We start from the raw sequence: 13,769 nt of genomic DNA on the forward strand, positions 1-13,769 counted from the left end.
GGAAACGCAAAATGCTTCGCGTGGATGTTAATAGAGAAGAAGAAGTCAAAAGCAAAAAGCAGAAAGCAGAAAGATTTGAGTTCCCACAGGACATTTGTTGTATTAAGACCAAAAACAGCATAAAAAACAAAAGTGTCCCATGATTCTGCCGTCAGTCTGTCACAACCACGCCCCCACCCACACCTTTAAAAACTATTGGTAGAATGCCTACAGTGGTGCTTGTGAATTGGAGGGCCCATGGCCACCATGATCACAATATACCCACCAAACCTCGCACGAAAAATGTTTTGTATTAGCCATCCTTAGTCAAGGGTATTTCTGCCGATATATATATATATTTAATACTCAATCATGTTGCCTTTTATTTTATGGATTATGATATAACTGGGGGGAGTTAACCTGCTCTCCCCTCTTCCGCCCTTGACAGCCAAATCCATTGATAACAATAGTGTAGTTCTTTGTAGGTGATAAAATCTTACTAGTCAGATTTCCAGACAAAGAAACCCACGTGTATATGGACACAAATTCACATGTACAGAACAAAATATTGATTGGGTTTTCACTTTCTTCCCACTTGTACCAATTCCTGGAAATTGGATGAAAAATATAAAGAAATCCTATCAAATAAAAAGTTCATGTCAGAGCATTTCCCCTACAACATTCAGACAGTATTGGGAAAAATTGTGTTTCAGACGAATGGCACAAAGTAGTAAAGAATCTACAAACAGTGCAAATTCATATTACACAGAATCACATTTACAGGCAAGGTAAATACTTATCAAAAAAACATTTACAGGCAAGATAAATGACGTTGTACAATCCAGTACTGGATGGAAATGAAGAGGCAAAAGACAAGGCATGTGTATTACCTTGTGCATTAGTTTGGAGAAGCTACTGCTCTTCAGGTTCCGGCTTTCTTTCCAAACACCTGTTAGTTAGAGCACTGCTTTCATATCCACTACTGTCACCGGATTCATTTATGCGCTTATCCATCAACCTGTCCCTCATACCATCACGCTGTGAACGTCCAGCTCTACGTTCCTAAATCAATTGCAAAGATAATCCTTGGTTAGGAGTTAAGTCCAGTCAGGGAAGCATTGCATAACACACTGTTTAAGATCTCTTGATGTGCTTTTTATGTGACAAATAGATTGGATTTAAAATTTGTAATTTTGCTGTGCACTTTCATTAAAAGCATGGTTGTTGCTAATTACAAGTTCATGTAGAAAACAAGAAAACATGAGAAATGTAATTCTCAAACAAGTTCTAACTTTATAACCATCAACGAATGGAGATAAAGATACAACCAATGAGATATATTAAGGGTAGTAGAAGTGAATGCAAACTCACATCACGGAAAGGGAACTCATCAGCTTCAAGCATATGTATCACGTGCCCCATCTTTGGCCTCTTCTGAGCATTTGGGTCCACACAGCGCAAAGCTACCAACAGAGCACGCTTCAGCGCCCTTGATGAAGGTTTCTCAGGTAACTTAGGATCCAAAACTCCCTCGGCATTCCGATTTGTAACCATGGTTTTAAGCCACTCAACTAAGTTCACCTGAAAGTTTGACTTCGGAGTTGATATCATAAAGAAAAAGGCTTATCTTGAGCTGGTCATAAGACAATGTTATGAAGTAACTTTGATTGATGACTACATACCTCTCCAGCAGGGCGGCTATAGTCTACAGGGTTTCTCCCAGAAATTATCTCCATAAGAAGAATCCCAAAACTATATACATCACTTCTTTCGTTCAACATGCCGGTACTGGCATATTCTGGAGCCACATACCTACACAAAAGAACCAGGAAAATGTCATTCCAATTTGCTTGGCTGAAAGACTGAATGTCAGAAGTGACTATGATAATTTTCAATTAAGAGAGGTTGGACTGACCCAAATGTTCCCATCACACGAGTTGTCACGTAACTCCTCTCTGAGCCCAAGAGCTTTGCTAGGCCAAAGTCAGACACCTTTGGATTCCACTGCTTATCAAGCAAGATATTGCTGGACTTGATATCACGGTGCACAACCTTGGGCTCAAGACCCTCATGCAGGTATGTCAACCTGTGTTTGTAATTAAGGTTCAGCTATGGCACGCAACAAACAACCCAATGAATAGAACCACCAATTAATAAACTTATTCAACTAACACATACCCTTTTGCAGTTCCAAGTATTACATTCATACGAATCTCCCAAGTAAGAGGGCTGCAAGGGCCAACATCTCCATGAATCCACTGTTCCAGGTTTCCATTGTCAACATACTCATAAACAAGCATCCTATAACAATTCAAGTACATCAGTGCTCCCATGTAAGACAACCATTTTTTTTCCTTTTCTTCAGAATAAATAAAACATTTATATTTAAGTTAAAAAATAAAAATAAAAATGAAAAGACTGTAGAACATCAAAGCCCATTAAATGGAAGGAATTGGGGTAATGGAATGGAAAGGGAATCTTTGGAGTTACACCATTCCCATGTTTGGGAGATGTTTTTAAAGAAAATGATGTTAACTTCCATTTTTAGCACTCCCTTAGAAGACACATATAAAAGAAAATGGTGTAATTATCAAATAAAAAAAATTCCATTCTTTTATATTAATTCCCAAGCACACTAGAAGGAGAATACCCCAATCTTTTTTATTCCATTCCATTAAATCCTAATTCATCCTTTCCTATCCATTCATTTCGTTTATGAACTCCGAATAGTCTAACATGCAAGATTCCGCAGAAATGTTGAAGATCAGAAAGAAAAGTTGTAACCAAAGAAGATTAAAATACCTGTGCGCTCCTTCGACACAATAACCCAGCAATCTCACTAAATTCTTATGCCGAACACGTCCGATTGCTTCAACTTCAACCTTAAACTCCTTCTCAGCTTGTCCTCTAAAGCAAACCAATTACCACAATTAAGCTTTTTCTGCCATAACTTCCCAATAGGAAGTTCATGCAACACTTGGTTAACATATGGTCCACCAACCAACTCTCAGATTCATAACAAAAAAAATAAAAATAAAAAATGAGAGGATAAAATAGCAAAAAAAATCTAACTAACGCATCAAATTCTCAACTGGGTTCAGAATTAATAACATCACCATGATCTTAAATTACACCAAAACAGTTAAACCCAAAGTAAATAGATTAAGATTTCGAGTGTGTTATACAAACATGCAATGATATTACCTGTTATTGAGCAAATTCTTGACAGCAACCATGGTATTATCCTCCAAAACGCCCCGGTAGACAATCCCATACCCACCCTCACCAATCACATTTTCATCAACAAACCCATTGGTGGCCTGCTCGAGCTCTCTGAGCGTGTACCAGTGACCCCAGCCCAAATGAGAGACCTCCGGCGCCGCAATCATCGCCTGGTCGCCAGACCGTGGCTCTCCGCTGCCATGTGACGACCCGCCAACCCTCTCCGGGTACGAAATTCGGTGGTCTTTCCCGATTTCTATGTGAATTCTGTTCCGCCCACTAACCGGGCCCTCTTCCCCTGGCTGAAGAAGCAAGGGCTGAGCTCTGCAGCATAACTGCTCCGATTCCGGTAATGGGTCCGGGTTGGAGGCCTGGTGGTAGGCATTTGGGTTCGAGTCCGGGTTGGGGTGGGTCGGGTTCCGAGAACGATCGATTCGGATTTCTTGGATTTCTTTGGAGACGTTTGGGATGGTGGGGTTCTGAGAGGACTTGTTATTGAGCTTTGAAGAAGTAGAAGAAGAAGATGACGAGCTGTTTCGCCTTGAGGTGAACCAGAGAGATATGAGGAAAAGTACGAGAACTATGGCTGCTCCAACGCATATACCAAGCACTACCCATAAGCGTAGACCGAAGATTGAGGTGCGCTTTGAGAGCTGATCGTTCAGAAACGTATAGTCAGACATTTTTCTCCACTTCCCACTTCTCTTCTTCTTCCCCCACTTGCTCCTCCTCTCATGCGGTGGCCAAATTTGGTCCCCTTATATCAACACGCCCATAGAATTGCAGAAGAAGAAGAGGGACAGCGCGAGTTTATGGCAGAGGGATGATAAATGAGGTGGTCGGAGAGTGGACCGCGCACAGAGTGAGTGGGGTTTAGACACTCGGAGAGAAGAGCTGGCATGATGGGACGTCTAGAATGGTGAAAGTGAGCCCCCCCCTAGGCCCTAGTGCCCCCACTAATTTGATTTATTTCATTTTTATTTTTTTTTTTGTCTTTTTTAATTTTTGGAAATTGTTGTTGAACCTCGAATCTAGTCTATCCGATGGTCGGATGATCGGATCTATGTGTAGACTAAGTTGTACGTATTAATCACTTGTCATTATGATGAGTTTGAATTGTGGGTCATTAGGTTTTGTGTTGGCCAGATTAGGGTTGTCCATTTATGTGGTTGTTTACTCAGTTTTGCTTCTTCTATTCTCTCGTAACTCATTCATGTCAACATTTTAATGAAATTATGAAGCAATTAAAAAGGGGGGGGGGGGGGGGGGGGGGGGGGGTTGGTGATGGCAGCATTATTTGAGACTTGTGTCATAAATTAATTAGTCTATTGGGCATCAATAATTTTTTTATTTTGTGTTGGAAGATTGTGCTTGACTATGTCGGTGAACTTTCATGGTTTGTTTATATGCTTGCTTGCTTGCTTGCTTTTTATTTATTTATTTATTTTTGAAATAAGACCAAAACTTCCATTAAAAGTTATGAATAAAAAACTTGCTATGCACCCACCATGTCTCAAATGATATTAGGAAAGTCTTAAATTCCAACTTGTTCTACATCTTGGGGCACAGCTTCCTTTGCAAGATATAATGGGTTGTCTTGTTTGCTTATAAAGATGTAAAGGCATGCATTATAAGGTAATTAACCATAACAACTAAAATAAATGCAGAAATCAATACATGATAAGGGATAACATAAATTGAAAATTTTACTTATTGCGACACATTTGATCAAAATTTTAAAGCACATAATTACATGATTACTAAAAATTCTTTCTTGTGCAAGTGCAATTTCTTTTTCGAAATCACATCAAAGCAAGTAGGGTAAACTTCTATCTTATAAATACATATAACTTAAAGACAATTTCTTAGTATATATGAACTATGCACACAAATATTATCCCTCATCCCCTCGTATGCATGTCAGGGGGATTAACACACACCCATTAATATCTAAACCTACCCAAAAGCAACAGAAAGGGAGATACACACACTGCAGAATCATATATGATAGCCCTGTTCACGAGCCACGAGGAAAATGTGATAGCTCTGTTTTAATCAGCCACAAAGGACAGAAAGAAAGAAAGAAAAGGAAATTCTAAATCGGGAATATGCTTTAAATGTGAATGAACTTCGTCAAAATTGTCACTATTGTATGGATTCATCGATCCTTGCTAGCTTTTTCCTCCCTTCTTTCTTACTTTCTTACTTTCTTTTTCTTTTTTAAAAATCTTATTATCGCTACTATTATTATATATTGTTTTTTGGGGTCTGAGTTTGCTTCTCCATCTGATGCTGATTTTGATAATTTTGTCAAGAGGGTGATGATATATATATATATATATATATAATTATATATATCATGTTGGTCATGATTCGTGAAGCTCTGTTCCCTCTTCTTTTTTTTCTTTTTCTTTTTTTGGGTTTTTGCTAGGATGATTGGTTAAGCTCAGAGTTAGACGATGGCAACCTGGACAGACGGACACTCTCCACCAGAGTTGAACGTGTGTTATAGTTTAGTGTTAATTAAACTCGAAAGTCATATTTTTTAGCATTTTTTTCATGATTCTTGGCGCCTCATTAAATGTGAAGGGTTAGGTTTGGTAGCAACTGAGGAACAATGAATGAGTCGATGAGGAAATAAAGGCCGATTCTTTGACTTTTTGAGCATACCCTGCAACCTGCTACTCCTACCCAGTGACCCACGTGACTGCTAGACGAACATCTCGATCTGTATACATTTACGTACTTCGCCCGACGGAAACTTACCTGTTTCCGACAACTTCAGCTTGTCCAAGGCGCGCAGATAACCTTCCTCGATCTCTTGATATGCTCGATCTAATACTGAAATTCGAAGATCCAATCAGTGTAAAACATCAATCCGTGACTGCTAGCTAGGCATCTTTTTGACATAAATTACGTTTGTTTGTTTGTTTGTATTCCTTTTTTTTTTTTTTTTTGGTTTTTTGTTGCGAACGTCGTTGCAATAGAGGAAGAGAGACGAATGACTATTTTTGTATTATTCTTTTTTGGCTACTTGCACACACCCATCGTTCCAACAGCAAGCAATTAATTTCACGTGCAGCAATTCAATGTAGACATTTTTTGGTGAAGTTTTAGTAGAGAACTAAATCACTTTAGGTTTGTGTGATATAATTTTAAGGTAGAATAATGATTCCATTACGACTTTCACACAATTCCTTCTCATATTGTGTGAATCTTATGTGTGGAACTCACATGTATGAGATCTATATGATGTGAGAGGAGCTGTGTGAGAATCGCTCTCCTTTTAAGTAGTATTTTGAGTTGAGAAATGCTGAGGTGTACACTCTGTACACGGTACACCTCTTGTCCTACCTTTACAACCCTTATTTCATTGCTCTGATCAATTGTCCAATGAAATATGATTTGTGTTACATGATCGCAGTCCTGGCCTCCCGCAATGGCATACTTCTTGTTGTCATGGACCTATTAGCCATATTTGTAATTAAAAAAAAAAAAAATTAGCCATATTTGTTGCTAGTGGCGTGATGGGACCCTTTAAATCGAGGCCATAATGCCTCTTGAACTGGGCCCTTTCTCAGTGAGATGGAATATGGGCTCGCTTCGTCTGGCCCAAGAAAAACAGTCCTCAACACACATTCTACAGTGGACAATGACCAACCCAGGAGTTGTTGGGCTTGTTTGGTAAAAACATGTACAGAACAGAGTAGTGGGGTCGTTAGTTTTGAAATTAGTAAAAAGTGATGATGTGATATAAAATAAAAAGAATTTGTATAAAAAAGTGAAAATTTTGTATTGTAGTGAATTTTTTTGTTTGAATAATAATAAAAAATTATTGATGTGATATAAAAAGTGAAAAAAGTGGGAATGTTTTTATGTTGATTAGTAGTGAAAAATATAAAAATAATAATAATTAAAAAAAAAGTACATGAACAGTACTGTTCTGTAATGTTGCTCGACAAACAAACCCGTTATATCTTGGTTTGAGTTTGTTGATCTTTTTTAAAAGGGTTTAGGTAGCTCTATTATGTACGATTCCTTATAGTTTTTTGATAATTTAGCAAGCTGCATTTTTTAGCTTGTTTTTTCTTGATTTTTTTTTTTCCATTTGGTTTTCCTAACCTTTTTCCATGATCTATATTTGACGATAAAGCATGTAATATAATAGAAAAATGCTAGGGGTACTTACAAACTTTTACAAAGAGAGGCTTATAAACTGACGTGGCGTCCTACCTAGAATAAATGTTAAAATACAAAAATGCCCTTCTCCCATCAAGTCGCCATTCTCCCTCTAGTCGCCGGCCGTCCACTTCCAAGGCATGTTCCGAAGCTCCAGTGGCCGACCAGACCAACCAAACCGGTCGGATCTGTGACATTTTGAGATCAGGACTAAGAGATTAGGAGAGATGGACGGCCGAATCAGTGACGTTTTGATATCCAAATTTAAAGGTGAGTTCTCGGCCGGATCTGGGTTTCCGGCCGGACCAACCAACCCCACGCCGGTGTGTGTGGGTTTCCGACAGGATCTCAAAAACTCCCGACCCTGACCACAGGCTGCCCGCACGCCGTCCTCTCCCGGGATCTCTCCCTTCTTGTCGGTCATCCATCTGTCCCAACCTCTCATCGTTGGCCGTTTATCTGTCCCAACCTCCCATCGCCGGCCGTCCATGGTCGGCCGTGCATGACCTACGGGAATGGAAGCCATGGACGGGCAAGTCAGCTTGTGGAATCCAACCTTCCACCTGGATTTAGTGTGAAAGTGGAATCCTAATGTCTAATGTTTTTAGTTAATAAAATGCCACATGTATGCTAGGTCAGTTTGTAGACTCTTTTGGTAAGAGTTTGTAATACCCCTAGCATTTTTCAATATAATATCCTTTCAAGTAATTAATGTAGTAATTGTTTGGCTTTCATTCAATTGTCCTATATCTAACTATGTCTCTCTTCAACTTATCTCATAATTTTCATTTTGCTTCAACCTTTCCATTGTTCTTTAAAGAAAAATCATTTGGCACCCAACCCTCTGGACCCCCAAGAAACATTTTAGTAATATTTTTTTAGAATAATAACAGCACTCGGGGTTGGAGAAAACTCCTAAAATTGAGAGATGCTGCAAGGAGTTTTTGTGTTTTGATGTTGGTGATGGGCAGGATATTCATCTTTGGTTTGATTGTTAGCATCCGAGTAGCAGGCTTTATGAAACTTATGGGCATCATGTGGTTTTGGAGTCTAGAAGTAAACCTAACGCCAAACTTTCTTCTGTCATTGAGGGGGATTGGTGTTGACTTCCAGCTCATTCTGATCATATGGTAGAGATTCAAAGCAAGCTGAGTTTGATTCAAATTGGTGGCAAAGATACAGCTAAGTGGAGATTCACTAAAGCTGGGGTTGCATTCTAACAAACATGTATAAATAACATTTAAAAAATATTTTTGTGAGTAATTAAAGCCACAGTCTAATTTAACAATTTAAGTAACATTTTTTTAGCACAATAGAAACGCTGCATGGTGGGCTAAAGGTTTATAATCCACAAAACCCAAATGGCTATATCTTTCTTGTTCACCCCTGTTATATACATCATATCCATCTAGAGGTTTATATAAGAACTTTAGTGACACAAATATGATAACAAAAAAAACAAATTTTTCCAAAAGGAATTGTTTCAGACTAGGCAGCAACTTCTTACATCTTATCTCTTTGAGAGCAGCTTTTGGCTAAGACACGGCTGATGAAGAGATCTTTCCAATCTGACTGCTATCAGACTGTAGCTGTAGCGCACCATCACTAGCAATTTCCTTCATATTTCCGGAAAAAAAAAAAAAAAATTAATCCCGAAATTCTGACAATTTAGTTGCCTATACCTAATAGAATTAACTTGGAAGATGAAAGATTTAATGGTTCATAATGTGCCTGAGCTGATTCTTCAAAACCAAGCGAGGTTTCTGGAATGGTGATGTTCGTCGCTGAAGGGATGACAAATGGCTGATTGGAGAGTGTGCATCGGTTGGCAAGATTCAAAACAGATTCCCTGGAGTTTTCCTCATTCCCCGAATTCAGAAATCCATTTCCCTCAACAAAGCTTACTCCTGGCTGAGGCAACTGCATAGGCTGCTGTGCTCCCAGTAAGAACATCGGGTGCAAACTCAATCCATTTCTCACTGATAGCATCTGCAATACCAATCAAAATGACCAAGTATGTTGACATTGTTGTAAAAAATTATAATACTTTCCACTCTCTGTATTTTGAGATGAAGTGAAGAAAGAAAAGTTTACAGAGTGGAGCTATAACATCAATCTCAACTCTCAAGGTCGACAACCCAAATGCAACCTCGTTGGGCCAATGGTTCCAGAGGGCCAAATCATGAGGTAATATACACATACGAGGATCACATAAATCATTTGGACTATAAGCGGTGGCCAGTCAAAGCTGAATAAATTGACCAGATAATCTTCGTATGTATTTTTTTTCTTCCTCTCTTCTTGCTTCATAAATGATCATCAGAACACAAAAGTACGATATAGTTCGTTCATGCATCAATACTAAAAAGTGTATGTTTGGGATTGTGTTAAGGAACTTAAAAAGTGCTTTTAGTACATAAAAAGTTGTGCCAAGCAAAACTGCATTTTTGAGGAAGCTTGAAAAATGAGATTTTTTTTAAAAAGTTTTGAGGCATTTTCTATATGCAAAAACTCTATTTTCCACCACAATCTCAAACGGACTCTAAATAGTACTTTTGTTTTGTTTATAGTATAGTAAGGAGAAGGAAGGTCAAAGAGAGAACACGCATCCAGGCGCTGACATAAACTCAGTGAGTACACATTATGCATGAACAAGATGCGAAATGATCATTTACTTCTCTTCTACTTCTTACTTCTCACTTCCTACGAATCCAAGGAAAAAAAAAAAGGGCGAGGACCTCTTCCCTACATTAAGTACATGCCAATAGAAGCAATCACCTGAGGTACTAGAAAGATGACATGATTTGCTTGGATTAAGGCACATACTAATGATATATATTGGAAGCAAGCATTGAAGCGAGGAGGTCACAAGATTTAATTTTTATTCATGTTAAACTTGTAGATAAAGTAACCAATACATGAAATAACCTTAGCGAGTATTCCATCTTAAAAGAACCTTTATACTTTTCTTTTGAACCTCTCTCACTTGACTGACCATTTGAGTAATATTAATTGCCTGTTAAAGCAATTGAAGGGGAAAAGAGAGATGCGCATGATAAGAATTCAAACATGATACATATTCACGCACGAACAAGTTATGTACAAGCAAAAAACAGAAAGTACTTACAAAGATTTTTACTATTAGTTTTGCAATGTAAAACGAAAACCGATATTTATAATTTGTAATACAATAAAACATTGTAACCTAGTGGCGTCTCTACTCAATATTCAGCATTAACTGGGGTATTTGGAAATTGAGAAAGACTCTTTCCTATTTTGTAGCTTATTTTTACCATTTCACCAAAAATCAACACAGTAGAAAATTATTGAGTTTAAAATCATGTGTAATCATAACCATGCAGGAAGTAAGTGGGTTGTGAATAGACCTATGATTTAACCAATTGATTATGAATACAATGCAGTGGTGCAGAGATTTGGCATAGGTGCTGTAACAAAAACTACAGGACATCAGTGGTCCAAATTTAATTTCAAGTTTTTCATGAGAAAGAGAGAGTGAAATTAATTCTGAACTGTTGAAAAAACTATAAAAGATCTCCAATAGTTTTTTTTTTAGAGCCAAATCCATGGTGCAGACATTCTCAGAAGACAATTAAACACCATAAGGGTCTGGGACTCTGGGCTTTGTTAGAAGACATAATTATACAATTAGATTTAGGCATGTTCCATACTCCATTCTTTTCCATGATAGCAAAATCGATTACAATCATCCAAGAAAATCCACTATCAGAAAAACATGAAAATAATGATTGACTAACAATTTAATGAGAGAAAAATAACATAGGAACAAATAAAAAAAGGGTGGGGGGAGGAATATTACTAAAAGATTTCAGTCTTTAAACTTGTTTAAACTTCAAAAGTATAAAAGATTTAGTAACAAAATAAAAAGAAAGGAAAATTACTAAACTGAGAACTGGGTTTAGGCTTGTATCAAATCAATCTCCGGGGTACAACAACTATCTTATAACTCCTTGTAATAAGCTTTTTGTATTAAATTGACCTTCTGTCTAATTTTGTACAAATTCCGTTTATTTTTCTGACGGAATCCTTGTAAAATTACAATTTTACCCCCCAAATAAAAGATTATTAAAACAAAAAAGTAAATTAAAAAGGGGGCGACCTCCATCTGTGAGGGGAGGCATTCCCTCACAAAGGGGTGGCTCCCCTCATAGGGGAGGTGCAATAAGATAATTTTTGTACCCTAGGGATCGATTTGATACAAGTCCAAGTAATTTTCCCCAAAAAGAAATTGGTTGCAAATTAAAGAATTTAAAGTTAGAAAGAAAACAATAACAAATGTACAAGCTTCAATGGTTTTGTAATTGGCGGCCATAACTTAGTTATTACTTATAAGTCATGACGATAATGGACAAGGGAATCCTTTCCACTTGCTATGAAATATTAGTGATACCAAGTTCAAGTTATGATTTTTATTGGTCCGATTGCAAGATATTATCGTAGTTATTAAAAAGAAAATGTAGTTAGTTATTTACTAAACTTTAATCCTACTTGACTCTTCTTTTCTGACTGGATTTTTGCTTTCCCTTTCACCATACCATACACGGATACACCATAACATTTCATGCCTTTCTCTTGAGAAATTTTTTCTTCTTTACCTGGATCTCTATAGGTTGTAGATGCAAATTAAAACTCATGTCAAAGTAAAGAGGCTGTTTAAAGTAACCCCAAATGATATAACGAATTTTTTTTTTTTCCAAAAAAAAGGTCAAAATTATCAATGACATAGACGGATAGACCCAAAACAGCATCGCCTGAAAGAGAAAACTCACCTGCACCTGAAGCTGAAGCTGCTTCAAATATTCGATCGCTTCATCAAGCATAGAAGCCTTATCCGTCTATCAAAAAGAAAAAGGATAGGAAAAAAGCACCGAAGCAATCATTTCAAAAATCAAGCTCATTAAAACGGTAGAGAAATAAATAGTGTACCTTATTAGAATTTGGAATTAGGTTCTGTAGTGCTTTCATTTTCTCGTTAATCCTACTCCTCCTCCTCTGCCCACCAATCAACCAAATTAACACAACCCAGAAATCATAACTCCATATGTAAAACCACACACACGTATACACGAAAGATTGTAGCATTGAGAGCCAACCTTCTCCGACAAATTATGGACCTCCGCAGCTCTGCTCCTCTTTGATGAAGAAGGAGGCGGAACTGATTTCACTAAAACCTCTAACCCCTCGGCACCTTCCTGATGTACCATAATTTTTTAGTGAATAACAAGAATCCAATAACTCAAAATTTTCCCGCAATTTAAGAAAAAACAAAATTTTCAAATATTAATAAGTTTTTTAGACGCCCCTCATCTAAAGCGACATAATTTTTTTTACACTATATTGAGCCAGAGAAAGTAAATGATGTAAGAAATCAATTTCTCACCAGCCAAACAGAAACCGGAAAATTCAAATACCTCGCTATCACAACTCAACTCGCCGAGATAATTCTCAGACGGAACTCTCCTCTCGTTTGCATCAGAATCCACAACAGCGGCCGAACAAAACGCGTTCTCAGTGCTGGCTTTCACCTCGTCCTTAAAAGAATAGCCGGGATCGGAGACATTGACGCCGCACGACGATTCAACAGCGGCACCCGAGTTTCCGCCTCTGACTTGGCACTCCCACTCGGATCGGCCCGACCGGTGACGATTCTCCGCGGAGAAGAGTCCGCATGCTGAAAATAGTGGAGGTGGTTGTGGCTCTGGCTCCGGTTGTTGTAGAGAATGGCAAAGCATGTGCTTTTGGTGCAAGAATTGGTTTAGAAAGGTAGACATGTCATGGGACTCCGGGGCGTTTCCGTGCAGATCCGCCGCTGAAAAGGACGAAGAACAATCAGGTGCTAAATTTCTTGCTCGCATCTTCTTTCTGCGCGAAAGTGTGAAGAGTGCTTAACGTTTCAATCTTGGTAGTCGGAACACCGTCGTCACATTATTATTAAAAAGTTTTAAGTTTAATTAACTCTCCCGCCTTAATGATCACCTACTATTATTATTATTAGGACAATTTGCATTTTTTCTTTTCTCCCACTCTTTTATTGGTCATCTCAATTCTCAAGGAGTCAAAGGTAACAGAAGTCAAACATGTCATATCCTCCACCGCCTTTATCCAACCAAACATCACCCATGCCTTGCAAGTAGAAATTATTTATTATTAGACAAAAAGTGCAAATCCCGAGGTCCATTTTGATGGTGGCGTGTTATCACGGTTAGCTATCACGGTTCATATGCTTACGTTCATCATCGGTTTTTTTTTTATAATTCTTTGGAATAAAATACGATTTTATATTGGGAACAGGAATTAAAACTTTTTTCTTTTTTTCTTTTTTTTTTTTAACGTTGTTGTCGAGGACCATG

The 13,769-nt window shown here is 37.9% G+C and overlaps 1 protein-coding gene across 1 annotated transcript; it reads right to left on the reverse strand.

Annotated features, from left to right (window-relative positions):
* Positions 1-600: 600 nt before the first annotated feature.
* Positions 601-13,289, reverse strand: LOC133866109 (uncharacterized). The gene is made up of 14 exons (XM_062302663.1): positions 12,831-13,289; positions 12,513-12,611; positions 12,346-12,411; positions 12,189-12,254; positions 9,077-9,369; positions 7,750-7,943; positions 5,968-6,042; positions 3,184-3,958; positions 2,782-2,886; positions 2,158-2,280; positions 1,895-2,065; positions 1,662-1,791; positions 1,351-1,560; positions 601-1,041 (listed from the first exon to the last, which is right to left on the reverse strand). The coding sequence occupies exons 1-14, from the start codon at positions 13,272-13,274 to the stop codon at positions 892-894; spliced, it is 2,901 nt and encodes a 966-aa protein (XP_062158647.1). The 5' UTR covers positions 13,275-13,289; the 3' UTR covers positions 601-891.
* Between the last annotated feature and the right edge of the window lie 480 nt (positions 13,290-13,769).

Source organism: Alnus glutinosa, chromosome 4 (assembly GCF_958979055.1).
Source record: "Alnus glutinosa chromosome 4, dhAlnGlut1.1, whole genome shotgun sequence".
Taxonomy (NCBI): domain Eukaryota; kingdom Viridiplantae; phylum Streptophyta; class Magnoliopsida; order Fagales; family Betulaceae; genus Alnus; species Alnus glutinosa.